The sequence below is a fragment of the Centropristis striata genome, chromosome 1, assembly GCF_030273125.1.
Source record: "Centropristis striata isolate RG_2023a ecotype Rhode Island chromosome 1, C.striata_1.0, whole genome shotgun sequence".
Lineage (NCBI taxonomy): Eukaryota > Metazoa > Chordata > Actinopteri > Perciformes > Serranidae > Centropristis > Centropristis striata.
The window spans coordinates 20,117,725-20,142,398 of record NC_081517.1 but is presented as its reverse complement, the minus strand read 5'-3'; the positions used below and the strand labels follow the sequence as shown (position 1 = coordinate 20,142,398).

At 41.9% G+C, this 24,674-nt stretch overlaps 1 protein-coding gene and 1 long non-coding RNA gene across 2 annotated transcripts in view; both read right to left on the bottom strand.

The window, feature by feature from the left end:
• Nucleotides 1-15,236, bottom strand: part of myo15ab (myosin XVAb) — a 70,657-nt gene extending 55,421 nt beyond the window's left edge. The window contains exons 1-17 of the mRNA XM_059334140.1: nt 13,237-15,236; nt 9,788-12,331; nt 9,548-9,667; nt 9,085-9,402; nt 8,752-8,949; nt 8,288-8,520; nt 7,138-7,531; nt 6,727-6,809; nt 6,144-6,207; nt 5,920-6,029; nt 4,531-4,605; nt 4,321-4,411; nt 4,142-4,147; nt 3,944-4,047; nt 3,347-3,410; nt 2,665-2,778; nt 101-262 (exon numbers count right to left, since the gene is read on the bottom strand). Coding sequence (XP_059190123.1) covers nt 101-262; nt 2,665-2,778; nt 3,347-3,410; nt 3,944-4,047; nt 4,142-4,147; nt 4,321-4,411; nt 4,531-4,605; nt 5,920-6,029; nt 6,144-6,207; nt 6,727-6,809; nt 7,138-7,531; nt 8,288-8,520; nt 8,752-8,949; nt 9,085-9,402; nt 9,548-9,667; nt 9,788-12,331; nt 13,237-15,114 — 6,558 coding nt within the window. The 5' untranslated portion in view covers nt 15,115-15,236. The remainder of the gene's footprint in view (nt 1-100; nt 263-2,664; nt 2,779-3,346; nt 3,411-3,943; nt 4,048-4,141; nt 4,148-4,320; nt 4,412-4,530; nt 4,606-5,919; nt 6,030-6,143; nt 6,208-6,726; nt 6,810-7,137; nt 7,532-8,287; nt 8,521-8,751; nt 8,950-9,084; nt 9,403-9,547; nt 9,668-9,787; nt 12,332-13,236) is intronic.
• A 215-nt stretch (nt 15,237-15,451) lies between these two features.
• LOC131972331 (uncharacterized) lies at nt 15,452-18,830 on the bottom strand. The gene is made up of 4 exons (XR_009394457.1): nt 18,684-18,830; nt 16,752-17,247; nt 15,919-16,050; nt 15,452-15,792 (listed from the first exon to the last, which is right to left on the bottom strand). It is a non-coding gene; the product is annotated as an uncharacterized LOC131972331 (long non-coding RNA).
• Between the last annotated feature and the right edge of the window lie 5,844 nt (nt 18,831-24,674).

Sequence of the window (24,674 nt, the reverse complement as noted above, 5' to 3'; positions counted from 1 at the left end):
TCATGATTACTATCATCTATCAACATCATCGTTATCACTCAGCTGTGAAACTAAAGGCGTTTTTGTGGCCTATTTGTGTGTGAGTGTGTCTGAGGTAGACCTGGTGTGGCTGGAAGAAGACGTTTCCCAGATGAAGGACAGAGGACAGCAGCCTGTAGATGCCGTTCTGCTCCTCTGGGGTGAAACACAGGATGTCCATAGCATTCAGCAGACGTCTGAAGTCCTCCCCATCATCCTTCCCCTCTATCGTACAATCCCCTCCCTGCACTCAAGCACACACACACACACACCACACACACATGCACCGTTATCAACAACAACATTCTTACCCTCAGCCTGTTTAATCACAGCTCTAATTAAGGAGCAACTTATCAGCAGCGAAAGGTCTTGTTTTTGTTGACCTCCGGGGGTTCAACTTCTCACCTTGATGCAGCGGTGGGGTTAGTGGTGCAACAGAGCAAACTACTGTCCACACTTTGAACCACAGAAGGCAGTGACACATTACTTGTCAGCCTTGTGCTACATTACTATTCATAAAATAAGCCACATGTGCTTGTTGCACCGCCAATATCATTGCCATTAGTTATGGATCTTTAATCAGAATTGGCATGAGCAGCTTTTTTGTTACTTGTTTCATCACATCTCATGGAGTCATACAAAGAAATCCAAGACAACAAACCAGCTCAATGGTGGCAACAAAGTGTGCAAGAACAGGGATACTCAATCAGACAAACTTGAATATTGGTCAGATATATCACGAGTCAGTCTCTTTATCATAGGAGAAACAGATGTTAAGCACTCTTCGGAGCAACTGAATGGTCTGTTGCATACTAACAGATATTAGTCATGGTGACAGAGTTGATGTGCAGATTTTAGCATGTTCCTTCATAGCTTAGCGTGACGAATCAAAGCCAAATGTAACTGACCTCGAGAGAGAAAGGACCAACATTTGTGGGTGTCAGTGGTTTCTACGTGCCTCCTGATGCTGAATTAAGAACCTTTCACTAAGTGAAAAAAAAAGCGCTCCGATTGTGCATGCTTTGTTCTTGTATGTATTCTGATTAATAAATGTACTCTTCAATTTCATTAAACAAGACAGTCAGCACCTCCCGATCTAATCAGGCTCCTTAGATTAATTGTTGAGTTTGACTATTCGGGGTCACCCCTATAGATTGATTTTGTCTTGCATCTTGAAATGAAATACTGGTTTCTCTGTTGAAAATCCAGTGAGCACAGCGGGGGGACTAACGATTAGCCAAACAGCACCACGGGTGGGATTAATGCTGTTGTCAAGTAAGGAATCAAGGTGGTGTAAAAACATAAATTGTGACCACTATAGACACAATAGATGCTGCTACAGAGGCTGTCTTCTCAAAATTGCCAGACATTGCAGTTTTAGTTTTTTTACTTAAAACCCAGAAAAAAACATTATGCTGACAAGGCTTGATATCAGTGTCAACTTAACTTAATAAAATTAGATTCAGGCGGATATGTTGGTATCCAACAACTGGTAAGGGTAAAAGAAGAAAGGAAGAAAGGAAGAAAGAAAGAAAGAAAGAAAGAAAGAAAGAAAGAAAGAAAGAAAGAAAGAAAGAAATGAATGAATGAATCTCCCTCCTCAAAGTCAATGACATTCAAGATGTCCAAATCAGACATCAGAGAGAGTTTTTACTAGGCAGCATGTCAGGAAATAATTGAGGAATAATGTCTTTCAAACTGCTGTTGGAATGATACACTATCTAATGCAGAGGATTCCTCAGGATGTGAAGAGATATATTTGGATGTTGCATTTTAATAAAATACTTAACATACTTAATACTGGGGATTTCTTTCTGAACCCCACAAATTTTGAAGGATTTTCAAAAAAAAAAACGTGTAAGAATTTGACAATTCTGTCTAATATCAGGCAAATGCATGTATTGTATTTGGTCAAGTCTTGGACAAAATAAAGTCTTTTAATTTGTTGCTAGAGGAAAAATAAAGGGATCACCTAATATATTACAATTCATCCCGAGAGTAACATGAATGCCTGTGTCAAAAATCATGGCAATGCATCCAATAGTCCAAGAGACATTTTAAAATAAAAACTCACTGTCAACCTCACCACAGGAAAAGTTGTTTGTTCACAAAATTTCATGGTAATCCATTTAGTAGTTACACAATTTTCCAGTCTTTCCCTAATGTGAAATGTCATACAGTTTTTAGCTTCTCGTGCCTTCGAAAATTACTCAAAGGAAAACAATCTGAGAAGGTAAACTTCCTCTCTGGTTCGACTGTTCACAAATTACAGACACAACATATTACGAGGGGTCATATATCTACACGTTGCTTTGCTTAAGGTGCCATGAGCACTGCCGAAGGGCAAAACAAAAATCCTGACATCAATCACTAAAGGACACGAATTATATATTCACTTTGGACAGAAAACAGCAAATTACATTCATCACTCAATATATCGCACATAAAACGAATCTGCAAAGGTCCTTTACTCTGTATTCGGGTACCACAATGAGTTTTATGTTTGTGCCATTAATCACTTTGTAGAATAAATGTGACATTTTCAGAAAATTGACATCTCATTTGTTAATGTGACTGTGGAATTGATTACAGTGACCACTCCTTATCTGTGCTGTGGATATGTGTGTTTCATATTTCTCTGAGCACCTGATTCAGATAGTAGTAAGTCTCAGCTTCCTGCAGATACAGTAAGTGCTTCTCATGAGGAGGAAGACCTGCCAGCATCTCATAGAAGATGTGATAGTTCCTCTCGGATTTGGCCTGTGGATGAACACACACACACACACACACACACACACACACACACGCACAGACACATCTGGCAAGATGACATAAACAACTATCACTTGCACACATATGCACTTACACAATTGCAATTAGAAAAGCTCTACAGTTACCTGGTGTGAATGGGTGTGTGTATGAAGGTTTGGGTTCTGCTCTGCATTCTTTATGTATGTTATCATTTACTTTTGTTTGTTTTAATTTTATTGTAAAACTTGAAAACTAATAAAAATATTGTTAAAAAAAAGAAAAGAAAAGCTCTACAGTTTAGACATGCAGTGGTAGATTTATTGAACTTGACGTAATGCTGTAGAAAAGACAAATGGTGGGATGGATGAATGACTGATGAACAGGCTGGACTGTGTAACGATAGAGTGCGACATGTTCGACACCTCTCATGCTGTCTTCCTCTGCAATCTCCTCTTTCTCACAATGACTCACTGGTAAGAAGATTCCACCTGATCTACTGAGTGTGTGTGTGTGTGTGTGTGTGTGTGTGTGTGTGTTTGTGTGTGTGTGTGTTTGAGTCAATGTGTCTGTTTTTCACCTGAAAGACAATGCGGGATTTCTCCAACAGGTACTGAGACGTTATGGCACCGCTGATTACACCCCTTTAAATGACACACAGGCAGGTAAAAAGACATGCACACACACACACACACACACACACACACACACACACACACACACACACACAGAGTAAGTCTGAGTTAAGTAACAGGTCATGCATGTCTAATGTGCTTGGATCTTTTCTAACAGAAGATCAACTACTCATCTAACATGTTAGCATATTCTCCACTAAGCCCACAGCGCGTGTGTGTGTGTTTGTGTGTGTATGTGTGTAGACATGGGTGACCAGAAGCTTATTCAAAGTTGAGCTCACATACAGGCTGTTTGTAAGCTTTGCAAGTGCTCGCGTATATCCCAGAGAAATTACAGCCAATCTGTACTAATATTGCTGAATTCTAAGCCATGGCTCATAGTTACTACAGCTGGAGTCTGATTATCTTAATCTGTGGAAATTTCTTGTTTCTAGATCATCTGGATTCTCTCCTTTTCTTGACTTAAAAGCCCTGAACACTTAAAACTGTTAGTGATTCTTATTAAGTTCTTGAACACAATGGTGGAAGTCATTACTACTCACTCCTCCATGTAGATCTGCGTGTATTTGCCAAAGCGTGAAGAGTTGTCATTGCGCACTGTTTTGGCATTTCCAAAAGACTCCAACAGGGGCGTGGCCTCCAGGATCTGACCAATCATTACAGACAGAAATGTGACCATGGCTAAATTCAATAAGGATGTTGGTGATCATGAAGGTTTAGCAAGCAGAGGAACACTTTACCTCTATCTGATAGGAGATGGACAAGATGAAGGGAAGAAAAGTAAAACAATAACAGTGTTAGCTTGAATCATCACAGTATGGACTGTATTTGTTAGATTGCATGCACTGATATAGTAAAGTATATTATATACTGTATAGGGTTACAGCAGTATACTGATCACTGTACTGTATATATCTACCTGTTGTGTGACGTTGCATTTGTGATGTATGGCTGTCAAGTAACGCAGGATCAGTTTAGTAGCTTCAGTCTTCCCTGACCCGCTTTCTCCGCTGTAATAACAAAAAAACTGTTACCTGAGTGTTTTGCAGCACTTCTTTTTCTTTAGTACTCATAAAGAGGTTGTTACACATTGTTGACAAATGCCTGTGACAGTAACAGCTTTTCATACCTGATAACAATACACTGGTCCTTTTTGGCATCCATCATGGTGGTATATGAGATATTAGCAATGGCAAAAAGATGACTGCAACACAACAAAATATTGTTTAGGGGAAGAACACATTTGCATGCTCATTTGCTGTTTGAATGTAGCTGTGAGTGAGTGAGTGTTCTTGTACTTCCTACATAGAGAGGACCAGAACACGTTTTTAACCAACAGAGTGAGGACATTTTTGCAAAGTGAGGACATTTTGGCCTGTCCTCACTTCTTTATAGGCTTTTTTGAGATTTCAGACTTTGTTTTAAGGGTTAAGGTTACATGATAATGATAATAAACTGAAACTGTATTGTGCGGTTACAAAACTAAAATGATGGTGAAAATGTCCTTTGTTTTCGTCTTTGTCAACTTTTTTCATACATAATGAAGATGGATGATCCCACCCAACAAATACCCCATTACAAAAAAAATAAACGAATAAAATCTAAACTAAAACTAAAGCATTTCAAAAAAATAAATACTAAACTAAAACTAGCAAACTCACTCTAAAAACTAATTAAAACTAACTGGATTTGAAAACAAAAATCACAACAAAATTCAAAACTATTATAACCTTGCAAGGGAATTCACTATTACAATGAGGGCCCTCACAAAGATAGAAGTACAAGAATGTGTGTGTGTGTGTGTGTGTGTGATGTGAAGTGGTAGTGAAATCCATAACCAAACTCTCCCCTGGCAACCAACCAACAGCAGTGTAATAGGAGCCTCTTACTAACACCTGAGAGTGCTGGCATTTACACCTCTATTTACCACTATACTGTATCTCAGAGCACAGTTTACGACACATGTAGACAGATGTAATACAACAGTACAATCACACTTGGGAACACACAACACACAAGGTTACAGTTAAAGGTTGGAGAGTTTTGCTGATGTATTTGAGAGCACTCACAGGTCTTACCCCAAGGTTGCACAATCATCCGAATTAGCTATTTTAATAAGAGAAAATGTCAGATCTTTTCTAACAGCATTTAGATCTGAATTTGTTGAAATTTACACATCTGCAACCATGGGATAGATGTGCCATATTCAACTGAAAAAGCCATGAAAGTATTTATAAAATAATGGCGTATCTTGCGATGTTCATACCGTCTTAATCAAAAACAAATAACTTCCTCTATGGCCAGTGACCTAACTTTTCATTACATTTTTTAACAAAATTTTGAGATTTCCTGCTCAACAAAAGACAAACCAGACTGAAAACAAAACCTCATGGGTTAATTTCTCAGGTCCAACACACACACTGACACACAGACACACACACACACACACACACACACACACACACACACAAAAACACACATACATATACACACACACACAGACACTCCCAGGTCTTACGGAGGGTTGTCAGTCAGGCCGCGGCCCCCGTACTGGAGCACCATGTCTGTGCCGTAAATGTTAAGCAACTTGTAGGGATTCACAGACACGAGGATGCTGCCTATGTAGGTCTGTGTGGAAGTAAAAAAGAGATAGAAAGGACAGGAAAGAGAGCGGATGAGTGGATGACCATGACATTTGATGATATTAGTTTTCTAATTTGCATAATTAGGAATGGAGCATACATATACAAGTTCCTGGTCGTATCGCTTCTTCAGGTTCATCAGAACTGTGGTCTCATTCAGTTCACTGAAATTAAACACAGACTAAATTAAACACACGTGCAGAGCACATATTGTCACACTGCAGCAGGATCCCCACACCCACTTTGACATCCAATATTAATTGCTTTTCAATGACATTCAAGATGTCAAAATCAGACATCAGAGAGAGTTTTTACTAGGTAGCATGTCAGGAAATAATTAAGGAATAATGTCTTTCAAACTGCTGTTGGAATGATACACTATCTAATGCAGAGGATTCCTCAGGATGTGAAGAGATATATTTGGATGTTGCATTTTAATAAAATACTTAACATACTTAATACTGGGGATTTCTTTCTGAACCCCACAAATTTTGAAGGATTTTCAAGCCTACAGGCATACACACACACACACACACACACAGAGAGTAAATAGTTGCTTGAAGGAACCGAAAAGGATATGCATTGAAATGAGCTGTGCCGCTCTACGCTGGAGCAACAAAATGTTTGGAAGCGTGTGACACAAACGACTGTGAGGGTGTTTGTTAATACTGGATTGTGCTCACGGCAGCTGTGTCATGTCCTCCATTCCCTCGGCCCAGCGTTTCACCCTGTGGCTTGTGGTGGGCATGCTTAGGATAGAGTAGATCTGTGCACACACATACATGGTAGGTAATTAGTCCAACATTGGCATGCATTGTCAAAGCTTGGGGGATATTGTTGGTTCATTGTCAGTTCATGCAGAGTTGATAAACAACATGCAGATTTTTATTTTTTTTTGTAATCCAGCTTCTGTGTGGTATGCTTCACACTTATTGCTAGAACAATGTTGACATCTCATCATTCCTGTCACAAGTGATTATCTATCCACTGTCATTAAAAAAATGAAAATTAAAATGAAAAAAAAAATGAGTAAGTGCTGCCTTTACAGATACAGATGCATATGAATAAACACATGACTTTATAAATGTAGCTACCTTGTCATACCAGCTTTGACCAGGTACTTTGACTCTGTCAGGGGTCCAGTCCATGTCCTTAGGCAGTCCGTCCACAAGTCGGGGTGAGGGTGAATATCCTTCTAACACCCCATCTTCTCTGTACATGGACCACTTTGACAAATTCTGGACTGTTCCATGTGGTAAAACCCTCTCAGCAGCCCAAATGTCTTCCCCTCCTTCCCCTCCTCCTCGGGCATTCCTGGCCCAGTGTCCTGAGCGTGGCCCATAGGGTGGAACCACAGCATAGCGATTATCCTCACCCTGCAGGCCTGTTGGCACCCTGTATGAAGCATAGCGAAGCTGCTGGTTTTGGACGGCATCAGTCAGCTTTGGGATCTGGAACTGACGTGTGAGAATAGAGCCATCCGGCAGCCTGTGAAACAAGGAAGATTTCTCTTCAATTAAAAAGATGTTGTAAAAATATGACATTGAAACTGTTTTGTTTTGTTATATTTTTGCCGATTTTCTACTTAGAGTGTCCCAATGTAGGAACATTCCCAGGGGACCAAGAACCTTTCAAAGGAGTGATAATAAGAAATCAATAAAACCAGGGATTTGGTTCCTATACAATGTACTTTATGATGATACAGAAACTCCAAGGGAATGTGTGTACCATTTGAATACTTCCTCATTCTTAAAACAAAGAGTCTTAAAACTGTAGTACTGATATTAGGATGAGGAATGAACATGTTATTCACTGATGTTAAAAACATTAGACTTAGCTGTCCCAACCAGTTAAAAAGAAAAAAGATGGACTGAGAAAGTGTGAATGACCTGAGGGCATGAGTGAACAAGGGACAGAAGGAACTGCGGTAGAGACAGGCAGGGTGTTAATGAGAGGTAGAGAGCTGTGATGAGAGAACAGAGTAAGGTTAAAACAAGGAACATAAAATCCACCATTGGTCTTATTGGCCTAATCTTCAAGGCTCTTCAGATGCAGTAGAAATGTCAACAGGAATGCAAGAGAGGACTTTTAGTTCCTCGTTAAGCTATTCTTGTCCAATAGTTATTGGAGGGCAAATATTGAATTGAATTAATGGTAAAAAGTAAATGCCTAGCTTTCAGCTTGATTTCTAAGCCTGTCAGGTCATTTTCTCTCCTAGTTTCCATATATAGTATAGGTCCCTACCTGAAATTGCCAGAACGGAGTTCCTCATTCCGCAGTGCAGAGGCAAGGTTGGGAGTGGTAGGTTTGGGTCGGCCCGACAGTACAGAACTATCTGTTAGATGATAGAGCTCTGCAGACCGAAGTGCCTGGTTTCTCCTCAGAGCAGATCCGAGGTTGGGCTTCTGGCCAGGGATAACCAGGGAGCCATCAGGGAGACGGTATGATGCACTACGAAGGTTCTCATTCAGAAGAGCCTGCAGAGCAACACACCAGGTTAACACACACACACACACACACACACAATTCAAGGGATATAAATGCAATTTGCTATATAGTTCAAATTATTGTCATTTAATGTAGAATTCCAAAGTCTATAATGACTAAAATGCACTAAAAGTTTCAGTAACTGGGTAAGTGAAAAAAGTCAATAAAACAAAAAGGTGCTGCTGCAAAGTTACATTAAGGTAAATCTAACAGGTACACACTTTAGACAGGTCAGGGGTAAGTGGTTTCCGTGGGTCAATAATGATGGTTCCATCCGGCAGGGTGAGGGAAACACCCTTTAGATAGGGATTCTGCAGGGCAGCCGCCAGGTTGGGGCTCTTTGGTTTCCTTGGGTCCACTATAATAGTTCCATCTGGGAGGGTGTAAGAAGCACTCTTCAAGGCTGGGTTACTGAGGGCCTAAGTATTACAACAGATGGTTTCAGTTTAGGTAAGACTGAAGTTAAACAAGAGTAATTCAATCAATCATCAATAGAATTGCAGCAGCATATTGGTAACAAGATCTACATCAATATGTCTGGACCCATAGCTTACCTGAGCCAGGTTTGGTGACATTGGTATATTGGGGTCATGAACCCCTTCTGGTAGTTTGAAGGAGGCTTCCCGTAGGGCAGAGTTTTGAAGGGCGTTGGAGAGGTTTGGAGAGACTGGCTTCCGTGGATCAATGATGATTGTACCATCGGGTAATGTGTAAGATGCACTTTTTAGGTAAGGGTTCTGAAGTGCTGCTGCAAGGTTTGGGGACTTCTGTTTCTTGGGGTCAATCACAATTGTTCCATCAGGGAGAGAATAGGAAGCTTCACGCAGAGCTGGGTTGCTTAGGGCCTTCGCCAAGTTTGGGGAAATGGATTGCTGAATGACAGAAGAACAACTAACATCAACAACAACAACTTCAGCTTTAACTAGTACATTTAGTTTAGAAAAGTAGGGAGAGAGATGAATGGATTACAACAATAAATAGTAAATTAAATAAATAGGATCATGAGTCATGGCTTACTTGCTGTCTTGGGTCTATAATAGTGCCATCAGGGAGAGTATATGAAGCACCCCTGACATTCTGGTTCTGAAGAGCTCTGGAAAGGTTAGGAGACATGGGCTTCTGGGGGATACGTGGGTCCTGGGTGGATGGGAGGTGGGGGATACAGAGTATATCTGTGATAAAACAATTGTTTTTCCATGTGTAGTCAAATGTACTCCACATAGTGCATAGTTATTCTGACTTTCCTTTTATACCTACCCTAATAACTGATCCATCAGGCAAGGTGTATGAGGCTCCACGAAGTTGTTGGTTTTGCAAGGCATTGCCAAGCAATGGCGAGGAAGGTGTAGTTGCATATGGTGACATCAAGGTTCCATCTGGCAGCCTGTACGATGCCTGCATCAACTGTCGGTTTTGCAGGGCACTTCCTAACATTGGTGAAGAGGGTGGTTGGGGGCCGTATGGGGACCGTCTGAGTTGCATAGGTGTCTGATAATTTGCTTGACGGAGGTTTGGGTTCTGTTGAAGGGCATTATGGAGCTGAGGCCCAGCTGGTGCATAAGGGTTACGGCGTTGCATCATAGGGGATCTTAAAGACGAGACATTCTGTAAATTAGACCGGTTCTGCAAGGCATCATGAAGCATTGGTGATGGGCCAGGCTCAGAGATATAATCATAAGGAGTAACAACAGTTGGTCCATATGGTGAACGGAGCTGTGGAGTCTGATAAGAAGCCACACCTCTCAGTGCCTGACCATGTCTCATGGCTCCAGAGAGCATTGGAGATGCAGGTACAGATGCGGCATATGGGGATTGAGGTCTTTGCAGAGGCGACACGTAGGAGGCATCTCTTAATGCCTGGTTTTGCAGAGCTCCAGACAACATTGGGGAAGAAGGGGGCATAGGCTGTTCATAAGGGGACATTGGTCTTTGTAAAGGAGAAGCATAAGATGCACCCTGTATAGCTTGATTCTGCAAAGCTCGAGACAGCATGGGGGATGAAGGGGCCATAGGCTGCTCATAAGGAGACATTGGCCTTTGTAAAGGAGAAGCATAAGATGCATCTTGTATAGCTTGATTCTGCAAAGCTCGAGACAGCATGGGGGACGAAGGGGCCATAGGCTGCTCATATGGGGACATTGGCCTTTGTAAAGGAGAAGCATAAGATGCATCTTGTATAGCTTGATTCTGCAAAGCTCGAGACAGCATGGGGGACGAAGGGGCCATAGGCTGCTCATATGGGGACATTGGCCTTTGTAAAGGAGAAGCATAAGATGCATCTTGTATAGCTTGATTCTGCAAAGCTCGAGACAGCATGGGGGACGAAGGGGCCATAGGCTGCTCATATTGGGACATTGGCCTTTGTAAAGGTGAAGCATATGATGCATCTTGTATAGCTTGATTCTGCAGAGCCCGAGAGAGCATGGGGGACGAAGGGGCCATTGGCTGCTCATATGGGGACATTGGCCTTTGTAAAGGTGAAGCATATGATGCATCTTGTATAGCTTGATTCTGCAGAGCCCGAGAGAGCATGAGGGATGAAGGGGCCACAGGTTGCAGTGAAGTGGCATAGGACGCATCCCGAATCATCTGGTTTTGCATTGCACCAGAAAGATTAGGTGATAAGGGAACATAAGGTTCTGCATAATCATAAACCATCTCACCTGTGTCTACCATTTCTGGGGCAAAGTGAGGTGATGCAGGATGTGGCATGTGTTTAAGGGAGAGCTGTGGAGAGACCGGAGGCATCCTTCTTATAGAATTCTGGGCCATAAAGGGCCGTCCTCGAGCCACAGGGCGAGGAGGAAATCGACCAGATTCTCTCCTCCCCAAGGGAGCACGGTGGACCATGTGAGGAGAATGAAAGGGGGAAGAGAGGAGAGAGGAGTCCACTGTGAGAACAGAAGACCTATTGCTTCGTATTGAGGAACGGAATGGACGCACATTCTGGGTGGGTGGGGGCACTGGACGCCCTCGGAGACCCATGGGTGAGGGCCTGACAGTACCTAAGGGAACATTACCCCCCATCCTAGGCCGTGCCAATGGTGTGGGGTCCCGTAGCAGCCGAGTTGAGCGACGAGAGAGGGTGGGAGATCCTGGACCGGGTCGAGGCCCTATAGGGGACAAACTGCGACGAGATGGAGGGGGAGAGGGAGATGGTCTTCTACTGAGCTGTGGAGAGTGAGGTGGAGATGCATGCCCCGGGGAACGAGCAGGGGAGGGTGGACCGTGCATCTTCCTCCCTCCAAATGGGCTGCGGGCTGGAGTGGGTGAGGCTGGAGGACTTCGTCTTCTCATTGAGGCCCGGGGAGAGGGAGGTGGAGAACGTCTTCTCATGGATGCTCTTGGTGAGGGTGGAGGACTTCGCCGCATCATGGAGGCCCGGGGGGAGTGAGGGGGTGAGGGTCCTCGAGCCAGGGGAGACGGTGATCTCTGAGGTGGCATTCTCTGACGAGCACGGGGAGAGGCCATGGGGGAGGAATGAGGTGACATACGTCTTGAGATAACAGAGGGGGGTCTTTGGGCATTGATAAACCCACTTCTAATGGAAGGTTGTGGGGAGGGGCTGCGTCTCTGAGGAAGCATCTGAGAAGGAACCGGGGAAGCCATGGCAGAGGGGTGGCGCTGCATCTGTGGGGAGGGCATGATGACGGAACGGCGGGATGGAGTGGGAGAGTGCATGCGCCGAGCAGGAAGTGGGGACATATTTGCTTGCTTAATGATCATGGCAGTTGGAGTAGGAATCACTGGGCCATAACCCTGTTGCTGTGACATCATCATTGGGTCCATCATCATTTGTTGCTGGAAAACACAACAAAAAATAAAGATTGGAAAAAACTAATGGGGCATCACATTTGTATCAAACTGTATGGTATTCCAAATAGAATACAACATCCACCTAATGTAAAAAAAAAAAAAAGTCTGTAAACTGACACATATCAAGAATACATATCATTGTTTTCACCCCAACATAGAACCTTGTGTCCGCAAAATTCTGATGAGGACAAGAAGCACAGGGTCTGTTTGACCAATACCATCACTTAAATCAATCAACTGTTAATTATTTTGTTGGTCATGAACATTAGCATTTTTAGAGAAAGACTTACTTAGTAGTTGACTAGCCTATTTGAGAACTGTATCTCAGTGGTGTTATGTCAAAAGAAATATCCATTGCGAGCAGGAATTGCACCACAACTGTGATTCTTGAAAATTTTGTTTGTGACAAGCCATGTAGTAATATTTCACTTGTTCTCGATAAATGGTTGGGAAAAAGAGATAATTTACCTTTAGATGCTGATTGCAAGAATTCAATGAGACTAATAAGGAGATTTTCATGATTTTAACAATACTAATATGCAAGAGTAGCCATAAACATTCTTCTTTAATGTTCCTTAAAAGTGTTTTTTATTCACTCATTGTCTTGTGCTATATATTTAGATTTCACAACCTAAAAGCTAACAATGTTACGAAAGATTTTCTTAGTTGTTAGAGGTGCTTTAAAACAAGCAAGGAACTGCAGGCTGTTTAACTCAAACTGGTTGCTTAGAAGGGCAGTAGAGGTGTACTCTATAGAATCAAGTGAGAATTTTTTCACATTTTCACATGTTCATCACACATTATATGTAGGAACCTGGTTGAAAGTCTACAAAGTTACCCTCTAGCCTTAAATATAAGGATTATCGCTGACACAACAGAGCAACAATTACCTGTGGTGGAATCATTTGTGGGGACATCATATGCTGCTGTGGCAACATCTGCTCTTGCGATGACATCATTTGCTGGGTCATCATCTGCTGCTGTGGTAACATCATTTGAGCGGGCATACTCTGTTCTTGTTGTAACATCATCTGTTCTTGTTGTAACATCATCTGTTGTTGTGGGGACATCATCTGTTCTTGTTGTAACATCATCTGTTCTTGTTGTAACATCATCTGTTCTTGTTGTAACATCATCTGTTGCTGTGGTGACATCATTTGCTGCTGTGGTGACATCATCTGTTGCTGTGGTGACATCATCTGTTGCTGTGGTGACAACATTTGTTGCTGTGGAGACATCATCTGTGGGGGCATCATCATTTGTTCGTGAGGGGACAACATGGTTTGTGGTGACATTCCCATTTGCTGCTGCATTGACATCATGTCACCAGGTTGACCTGGTATATAAGGAATCTGGTCTTCATACTGGATATCAGACATGTCTTCAAATTCTGGATCAGGGGGCAAAGTAGGTGGAGGTTGCAGGGGCACATCTAGACGCTCTTTCCCAAAAAGGCGCACTTGAGGTCTTGGAACTCTAAACGTTATCTCCCCTCCCTCAACTCCACCAGTACCATCCCCATACTGATCAAACTGGTCCGCATACTGATCACCATACAGGCCCTGTACCTGATCCTGTACCATCCCTTGCCCTACAAAACCAGAGACCTGCGGGCCTCCTGGTGGGAATCCAATGGCCTGCTGGGAGCTGTAGTCTTGGTAGGGCATGCCAGCATCACTATAACTAACTTGATAGTCTGGTGGAAATCCCCCCATAGCTGCTGCATAAGGGTCCTCATAAAGACCGGCCTGTCCGGTATCATAGTACCCCCCTTGTCCATCACCATAATAAACTCCTTGACTGTTTTCATCATAATAACCCTGAGCCGGAGGGTCAAGGAATCCATTTGCCTCTCCACCATACATATGATCCTCACCCATTAGTGCGTAGTAGTCCAGACCCTCGTCACCGCACATTGCCATTACCTGTTGTTGCTGATAACCATAATAATCAGCTTCCTGGTTGTTGTAGTAGCCTTGGGGAGAGGAATAAGGGTCATAGAAGCCCCCCATGCCATCATCATATAGACCACCTTCATAATATTCTGCATTTGGATCATAGAGTCCTTCTTCCTCATAGTAACCTTGGTCTTGATAATCTGCACCCCCTGCCCCATTATCATAGTAACCAAACTGACCCTGGCTTCCATATCCTGCAGCTGCCTCATCCCCATAACCGCCATAACCATCATCATAGCCTCCATAACCTTTCTGGTGTCCTGAATATCCATAAGCCTCCTCCCCATGCTCATAACCATCATTGTAGTGACCATGATGACGACCTCTGGAGCTGGCTTGTCGGCTATGTGCACTATTTCTACCCCAGCCATGCTGTCCTGCATTTCCTCGCATTTTAGTGGACAGGAAGCGTTTGGTCAGCCAGTTAGTTGCTGCTGCAACCTTACCAAGTAACGCACTCCTGTTCTTGAAGTCATCAGGAGGCCCGTCACCATTCTTTTTTCCAAATAAACCTTTGAAGAAGCCCCCCTTCTTCTCACTCCCTCCTCCTCCCAGACGTAGCAGCATATAGGTTGGTTTCTTCCCACCATTTTTCTCCTTGGCCTCCTTCTCCTTTTTTTTCTTTTTGCTGGCCTTAAACCTCATCATGAATCGAGAGGTGTTCTTCAGCATGGACTTGCGGCGTTTCTTCTTAGCAAGGCGGTTCTTCCTCTTTCCCAACCCAAGGAACAATCTCGATGTACTTTTAAGCTTCTTCCTGCTGTTCCTGCGCCTTTTAAAGCCAGAAAACTTCATGAACATCCTGGACATGTTCTTCAGACCTTTCTTTGGGATTTCCTTTATTGGAATTGCCGGAGTTTCATCTTTCTTTTTTTTCTTCTTCTTTGCATCAGCATCAGATTTCCCTCCTTTATGGTGGTATCCATCTTTAGATTTCTTTTTGGATTTGCCGTAATCCTCCTCTTCTTCATCCTCGTCTTCATCTTCATCCTCCTCCTCATCCTCGTCTGAGTCCCCACGTCTAGATTTGCCCCCTTTCTTTCCTTTGGCCCCCTTGCCTCCTCTCCCCTTCCCTCTCCTGTCATCTTCTGAGTCCTCCTCCTCATCATCCTCCTCATCTTCACTGAACTCTTCCTCTTCTTCCTCATCACTTAGGAGCTCTTCCTCAGACTCCACTTTCTTACCCTTCCCTTTGTCTTTTCCTTTCTTTCCATCGTCTTTACCCTTGGGTGGGTCCTTCTTCCCTCCTTTCTTATCATCTTTCCCACCTTTCTTATCATCCTTTCCACCTTTCTTATCATCCTTGCTGGATTTCTTGTCATCTTTTCCTCCCTTTTTGTCATCCTTCCCTTTCTTTTCCTCCTCTTTTTTTTTCTCTGGTTCAGGTTTTCCACCCTTCTTTGCGTCCTTCTTAGCGTCTTTCTTGGGCATTTTCACAAGTGGCTAGGAGCACACCATGCCCTCTCTTCAGGATGCAATTCTTTTAACCTTGAAACAAAAAACAAATGAAAAACATATTACAAGTACACTGTATGGAAGGACACATTGGATTTTAAGATTGAAATTGAGAAAAATGAATGTGATATGTTAAGAGAAAATGATCAGGAGTCTGACCTTTTAACGATTCTTTGGTTTAGATATGCCTAGTAGACTTTGCACTGGCACCATATGCAGGTTCTGTGTGAGGACAGGTCCACCTGGCCAAAGCAGTTTTACACTGCCCAAATCTGGTCCCCATGAAGGCTCCTGCCAAGATGTACAGCTAAATGTCAGCAATCTTTAGATACAAACTCTAGAATAGACTCAATGAAGCCAAGTGGTTAGGTAAATTAATGTTTTCATAACAACATCCCATTCATTAACTTTCAAAATGTATTGACTAAAATGATTAAGTGTTACAGTCTTAGCACCACAAACTGTTTTACATATAATTAAGCTGACCTTGCCACCAAAGACATCGCTCAAACTCCTGATTAAACCCTGCTCTGGGTCTCAAGCATCATAAATCTCTAATCTGAGAGAGCTCTGAATCCTGTATAGTTATAAACCTCCTATAAAGAAACTTCAAATCTCCACCCATCAAGTTCAAGCTCTGTTACATACTTAAGGTCAAAGGGGTTCAATGGTCCAGACTTCTAAACACCTTCTATAAAATTAGTTAATTCATTAAACTGTAGCATTAACTGTATTGTGAAGCTCAATGTGAACTCTTACAAAAACAATTTTTTCTGTTGGTTTTTACTAATTTCCACACAGTTTTATCCCTGCAGCATTTGCTTTCTGTAAAACTGGATAAACATTAAAACCGCACAAACAAAAAACCTGCATCTGTAACTCCAGCTCTACTCTTTCTATTTTCAAGCCTTTCTCTTGTATGGATGAAGTAAAAACTAACACATACTCTAGCAGCGCACTCATTCACCAAGAAAGCTTTCCATCATAGTCACCTCAACATTCAATGACAAACAGTACAGAAGAGCGTGTGGTGAAGTGTGGTGATCGCCAGAATCTCTGCAGTCTTCAAATTTGTAGCATCCTGGTTGTGTCTTCTTTAGTGGTAAAAAAAAAAAAGAATACAGCAGCCAAAAAAACAAACAAACTCCTGGACAAAGTCTTTAGGTCACACTCAACTTCTTCTTTTGACGTAGTCCGTCCTCTGTTGCTCACTACAACACATTCACTCACTCAACACAGCACTCTGTTCACACTGCCCTCCTCAGAGTGTGTGACAGTTAGTGTGTATGCGTGAGCAAGTTTGTGTGTGTGAGGGAGAAAGAGAGAAGGGCAGATGGGTTGCCGGTTTGTGTGTATGTGTGTGCGTTTGTAAGTGCGTATATATGTGTATGTGTTTGAGTGCAATTGAGGAGTTCCTTGTGGCGAGTCGTAGAAGGAGTCTTAATTTGTCATCTGGCTCTACAGGTGAAACTCGAGAGCTCTCTGCAGCTGAGGGGGCGGGGCATAAATAATACAAAAGGTAGAGAGAAAGAGAGAGACAGAGACAGACAGACAGACAGACATGGGAGGCAAAATATAAGAATGAATAGCAGTATCATCAATGCCACAAATATCCAATAATCAATAACCTCTAATTTCTGTGTTGCAAGCACACTTATGCATGAGAGAAGTACATTCACCTTCACGCTCTCTGATCATAAATCTACTCTTCTTCCTTTACTGGAGTAACAGTGTAAGACTGTGTAAGTGAAGACAATCATTCTAAGAAATATTATATTTAAACAGCATCTATATGAGCAACGCAGGCAGCCACCAACCTACTTCCACATACGTAACAGCAGGAGAAGAAGCAGAGGCAGGAGAAACACCCACTTGTATTGTAGATAGATGACGTCTTTGCTCTGGGTATCAATAACAGAGGAATGACTCTCTCAAACACACACACACATAGAGCCAGAGAAGGATCGGTAACAGGGCTGTGATTATTAGTGCCATCAACCAAATTATTCCTCTTCCAGAGGGAAGGGGTCGGATTGCCAGATCTGTCCTGTTACAGGGTATAGGTGTTGGGTTGCCAGATCCTGATCTTTTGGTCTTGGAGTGTAAGTCTATCTGATCATTACCAACCACCAAAGAGCACATGTAGTGTATGTGTGTGCAAGTGTGCAGCGCAATGTGTTTATGCACAGTTATGTCTTTGAGTGGGTGCACATGTGCATTAAAAAGACGAAGAGCGTGATGAAAGAGTATTTTTTCCTGGATTTCCCACGGTTTGTCTCCAACCGTACATCTGCCTTTGAAGCATAATGAAAAGACCCTATCAAACGTGAAAAGCTCTGAGTAGCAGCCAGTCTCCCTCTTCCCAAAGCAATCGCTGCTGGCAGGTGGTCCTCCATCTTTTGATAGAATTTGTAGAGGAGAGACAACACAGAGAAACTGGGATACATGCCCAGGAGAGAAAAGCAGACTTATGACAGAAGTGGACTTGATGAGGCTCATCAAAAGCATTCAGGTCCTGAGGGGAAGCAGTAGACCATCTTTGTCACTATACACACACATACACACTTTACACATACACACACACACATACAGCAATCTGCTGCTATCTAGTGGACCAGCATTACACCTGCAGCACTTCTAATAGTTTGGAGTTGGTTGGATCAGGTAAGTTTACAGGCCAATCTAAAGCTTGCACAACACAAAGCAATTACCTAAGGCTTTTGCATTGTTTTTCTTGATTTAATATAGTCTCGTAATGAGAGGAAAATAGATACGTTTGGTAGACTAACTCCAGGATAATCATTTATCTTGCAGGAATGAAGTAGATTAACCAAAGTGTGCAGACAAACGGGCAGACGGAACAGTTTATGTGTGGACAGGGGAAAAGGGAGGGAGGAGGAGTAAGTGCACCCAGAAAAACCTACCTTTTCTCCGGCACACCCACACTGGAGCTCCGTCGCCACGTTCCCCCATCCTCTTAAAGGTCTAGCAGTAGAAAAAATAGGGGAAATACACACACAAAAAAAACACTAAAAGAAATTCCGTTTACATTTTCTTATCACTCTCATAGTCCCCCACCTCTGCTGCTCCTCTGGCGGGGCTCAGAGCAGCAGGGGTCGGTCAGTAGAGAGGAAAAGTGTGCCACCGGGAACGGAGGATGAATATTTAACGACCGCTATTCTTCGGTGAGCGGCCGGGGGCTTGTGTTCCACACACTCCGGTGAGAACTGATGAGCACCGTGGGTGGGCTCTCTGGGTCTTACACACGGTGGTACACACTCATGTACATAGTGGTAAATAAACAAGGTGAAAAGTTAAAGAAAAATAAATTAACTGTTATTTAAATGTAAAAACGAGTCTGTTTTAGCCATATTTTAGTCAAATTTTATGTTTTGCAAATCTTTGCCTAACGGTCGAACGATATAGCCTAGCTTAAACCTCTGAAGTCCAGGAGATTTTGGTTCAAATTTGTCAACTTCCTATGCATTCATTTCTGTCTCTGGTCACCACCTTTCAGTCTGTCCTTACATCACATGCATGGCTCCTTTTTCTCCACACAAACTTGACTATCAGTCAGATTTTTCAATTTATTTTAATTAACAAAGTATAAAGCTGTCAGAAACCCAAAATACAAACAAAAAACACAGATGTCTATGGAAATGTAGGCTACCTTTTTTATTTTTTTAATTTCTTTTACTATTTATACACACAAAAACAGCAGCAAAAATAATAAATAATAAAACTATCAGACATATCTACATGTCATGTTTGACATGTCTATTTGCATGTAAATTAAAAATAGCAATAGTTTTCATTGTATGCTAAAAACATAAATGGCACACTGTGTGAAAGCTCCTATAACTACTTTCAACTGGCTTTCTCAGCTTGTCTACATATGATATATAAATAAAGTTATTACTGTAAATAAAAAATGTTCAGTGTATTTTCAATAAATAGATGGACTCCAGAGGGTTAATTCGGTAACCGTTAGTTGAGTTAAAAAAAAAACTTAAGCTAAGTAACATAACTTAGCGTTAATTAAGGAGGGAAAAGCCACCGCCACCTGGCTGTTTTTCGGAGGTTTATTGCATACGAGAGCTTGGAATAGTCAACATTTGACACACACTGAACACAACGGGAAAGAGTTTCTTGAAGGATATATGGCGCATAAGGGCTGAAGGTGAGAGTACAAAGCAGTGTACAGTTCTCGTCTCCTCATGAGCAGTGCTGCGGTCGCCCGCCAGATGGACCCGCTTCACAACAAACAAACAGCAGAGAGGCACAAACTGCTGCATCTCCACTGGATTCACTCCATAACCCAGACGACCTTGCCGTCTCCCCCACATGACCGGCTGGCTGCCGCTATCAAAACAGGTTTTAGGCTTTGATATTGAACCAACTGTGGAGAGCCACGATGCAAGAGATCGCTTTTTTTCCTTTTTGAGAAAAACAAGCCTTTGGCCACGTTGGAGCTATTTTTAGCGCTGGTTCTGAAACAGTGATTTACATAGACTTCAACCAATAGGCAGATTTACTAGGGTTAACAAGGCCGGCTCTACGCTGGGGCAAGAGGGGCCGAGCCCCCTTAAATAAATGTCTTGCCCCCTCAAATCAAAATTTTAGAATTTGAGAAAGTATTACAATTTGACAAAATGATCTGCGGAAAAATCAGCCGAAAAAGGGACACAAGATACACGATTGTTGGTTGAAATCTGGATGAAGGATGTTATGTGATATTTTATTTGATTTTATTCATTTTTTAAATTTTTATTTTTAAGTTCCCCCCTGAGGGATTGCCACCTTATTGTGGTCAGGGGGTTTGCATGCCTCAGTGACCTTAAGAGCTAAACCAGCAGGAGCTTAGTCTTCAGGTGGGACACCTGGACAGGTCTGATAGAGGCCTGTCAAAGTGTAATCCACTTCTCCTGGTTGGGGTTGGACACATAGACCCCTTTCAGTGAAGAAAGCATCGTTACTATAAGCACAGAAAAAAAGTGCTGGAGCATGACGTGTACACATGATGCCCCCTTCACATTTCTGACTGCCCCCTCATATATGCTGCCTAGAACCGGTCCTGGTTAACACACTTTATACTGTTGACATTCTGCAGCTGGGAGCCAACATCCCGGTCCGTGCAGGCAGCTCTCCAACCTGCCAGCTTGTTTTCTAACCAAAACCAGGTCACTGCTTTTATTTATTTTTTTGCCCACTGACAGCTACATAATCAATTACCAGGCTACTTAAACAGCTGCTTTAAAACATAACTACTGACGTGCAATGGAATAATCCAAAACTCTTTTAGTCATAACATAGATTAGAATAAATCAGTGTTTCCCTGTCTAGGGGTCAAGACTCCCTTCAGGGGTTGTGAGAAGATAAACAGGGTAGGAAAGCAGAAAAAAAACATGTTTCTGCATAGAAACCTTTTTTATTTTAACTTTCCTCTAGACTTCCCTTGTTTTTTACCCATGTAAATGACTGTTATTGTACTTCTTCACTTTAAAAAAAGCAACATTTAAATAAAACATAGAAAAATGTGTTCACGACAGGTAGATGTTCGGGGAAGGGGGGGAAATAAATACAGCTTAATATCTTGATATTTTGCTTGTTACAAATACACAGGTGCCCAGTATAAATATTTTTTATTACTTACATTATTAGTATTGGGAATTCAAATTGACATTTTGATACTATAAATAATAAAATCAATCATTTTTGGAGTCTTTTGGAGTTTTTATTTTATTATGTGGACTCTAATTCAAACATGTTTGTCAGGTGTATGGTTTTGTATCACAGAGATGGTCAGTTTGTCTACTTATCTGCAATAAAAGTGAGAACTTTATATTATTAGATAATACAGATTTTAGGCAAGGTTTTACTTTGGGGCCACAATATGCAAATGGAAAAAGGTCATAGATTGTAATTACTGCACTTTATGTAATTGCAATATGTTCTCAAAATGGTAAATATGCCAATAATATTGTATTGTGACTTAAGTATCATGATAATATTGTATCTTTGGCCCCCTGGTGATTTCGCTCCCTAGCAGACGTATGCAGCCTGTGAAAAGAGGTAGCAAGTAAACATGGCTTAATTTTAGGGAGTGACTAGCCAGAAAGGTTGGGGACTGCTGGATTACATTAATAATTGCTGAGGGCATCACTCTCTTTCTTCCTCTGTGTTCCTGTTGGGATTTACAGAGCTAGAGGGTAGTAGCTGTTTTATGCTCTCTGGTAGCAGGCCTTACCTGAATTATTTGGCTTTTTTGATGGTGGTGTTGCGACCAGGAGTTGCTGCTTGAAATTGTGTCCCCCTGACAACAGCTTGCTGAGGGCACTGAAACAGTAAATATCTATAATACTTGGCATGTTCCATGGCCCCTGTCCAGCTCTGGGCTCTGTGAATCATTCAAGGAAAGTAATGGCTTCATTCTGCAGGCACAAGCTGCTTTTTTCAAATAACTTACACAGCGAAGAGTTGCTTCAGGAAGTGGGTGATGTTTCTGCAGGAGTAATGTTGGAACAGGTGTCAAGCTAGACCTGTATGGGCTTACATTGTTAGTTGAGGAAAGAATATCAGAGAAGAGAAATGTCAGAGAAAACTGTAACAAAGAGTAAAAATGGAAAGAACCTAAAACTGCAAAAAAGAAAAATACTGCTGAGGTGACAATAGGAAAATGTAGCCCCTGCTCACTGCTTCTGGGTGTAACATGGGTACAGTGGTGAGCTTTCCCACTACTAGGCTCTGCTGGTTGCACAGCAGGCAACAGATCGGTGAGCGGATCGGCAACATTATTTTCTCTCTTGAAGGAGTCAGCTGCGCCTGGAGCTGGAACAGCTGCTCCAAGACACTTGGTCTCTGCAGCAGGTCACAGGGTGGCTGTAGAAAGCCCCACTGGGACAGAGAGACCTATAAATGTGTGTCTTTTTTCTGTTTGTTTAAGAGAGAGAGAGAGAGAGAGAGAGAGAGAGAGAGAGAGAGAGAGATAGAAAGATAGATAGATAGATAGATAGATAGATAGATAGATAGATAGATAGATAGATAGATAGATAGATAGAGGAACTGAGTGTCAGAAAAGCAGCAGGGTACATCCATCCACATCCACTTAACAGAAGCTCCACCTGGATAGGCTGGATAGTGGAGGATAACCTGGCTGCTGGAGTAGCGATAGCCCCGCTGTGTGTCCATCAGTTTCAAATAATCCCTGCTGCTGCCAAAATGTCCTTGAGTCACATTTTGGACCCCATCCCGTTAGGGGACACACTTGACTGCTGTTGCATACCAAAGTACAGTGAGTTTGTTCGTGTCACTCAAAATAAATGTTACTTTTGTGCATCTTTTCTTTCATCCACAGTCCAACTAAACTCCTGAGAAAATGTATTCGCATGGAACCTGCATAATCCTCTTCCACCACATCCACGCTCATCCCAACTCCAAGTTGCATAAAGTAAGGGTGTGTGTTCCTACTGTATGTTTGTTTGTCTGTATGCATGTGTGTGTGTTTAGCCTTAAAAACTACAAGAAACCTTAATTTTGTGTTGTTTTTGGCGGCCCCTGTGGACAAAAGTGGTTGTGTTTCCTCAAGCTACGTCTCATGTCATAATCTTCTTGCTCTGGCTAGTCTTATACAGAACATGTAAACAGGTAAATTATCATACACAATATATGTATGTATGAAACAATCTTCTTAGACATAATAGGCATTTAATGGGCAAAATGGGCAGCTTTTAGCTCATCAATGCACAAAAATATTTCAAAATGGACTGTACTGCACTTATATAGCGGCTGGGGCGGCTGTGGTTCAGTTGGTAGAGCAGTCTTTGGTTTGTGGACAAAACAAGAGATTTGAGGACGTCATCTTGTGGTTTAGGAAACACTGATGTATATTTTTCAACATTGTATTGACCAAACAAGTTATTGATTAATTGTTTAAATAATCGACAGATTAATCGACAATGAAAATAATCGTTAGTTGCAGCCCTAGTATCTTTGATGCATGGCATACATCCCCCCACCCCTTTTTTTTCCTTTCATTTTTCATTTTGTGTCTACACAGTTCAAAAGTCCAATAAGACAAAAAAGCAAATATACATAATTTTAAGAGAAGAATTCTTACAGATTTTGGTTTTGGCCTTTGCATGGGTAATTCACCAAGTGATCATACATAAAGGATAAAGGATAAAAACATGAGCTGAGAGAGTTTAATACATAACAAGGTACAATGTACAGCCATGACTACCATCAGGCGATACAAAACATATATTTTTAAACAATCTATGCAAACTTTATAGGGCTTTTATTTCACAGCAGTAGCTTATTAAAGACAAAATGAAATTATGAGTCATTTTGTCTTGACATTGAGCATCAGGCTCCTACAGTATATATCCAGAGAGGGGGGAGTATACTGAAAGTACAGTAAATGCTGCGTTTGATCAGTAGTTATATTTATATGATATTTATTGGTTGATTGATTACAGTATACAGATAAAAATGTAAGTGATGCAACTGGCAATATTTGTATTCTCTGCAGGTTTCAGAAATGGGCTTTCATTTACAGAAAAAAAATCGGTGGTATCTCTTCACAATCAAAGCATTCATTAGATTGAATCAACCAGGATGTGAGAGTATTCTTTTAAATGGCTGTTAAACATAATGATACAGCTTAAGGAATTTAACATCTCTGTTCCTCCTGGGTGTTTTGAAAACAGTCTGAGAATTTCGCTTAGTGCTGCTTTAGATCTACTCCACTCTCGAGTATATGAGAGCAAAGGGGCAACAGAGATGAAATTATCATGTTGTTTTCTGCACAGCAGGTGATTATTTGATCATCAGCAACCACTTGGTTCTGAGATCATGCTTTCATGTTGGGATGGTGCTGCGGAACAGAGATAACACCTGTCTTGGCACTCAAAAAC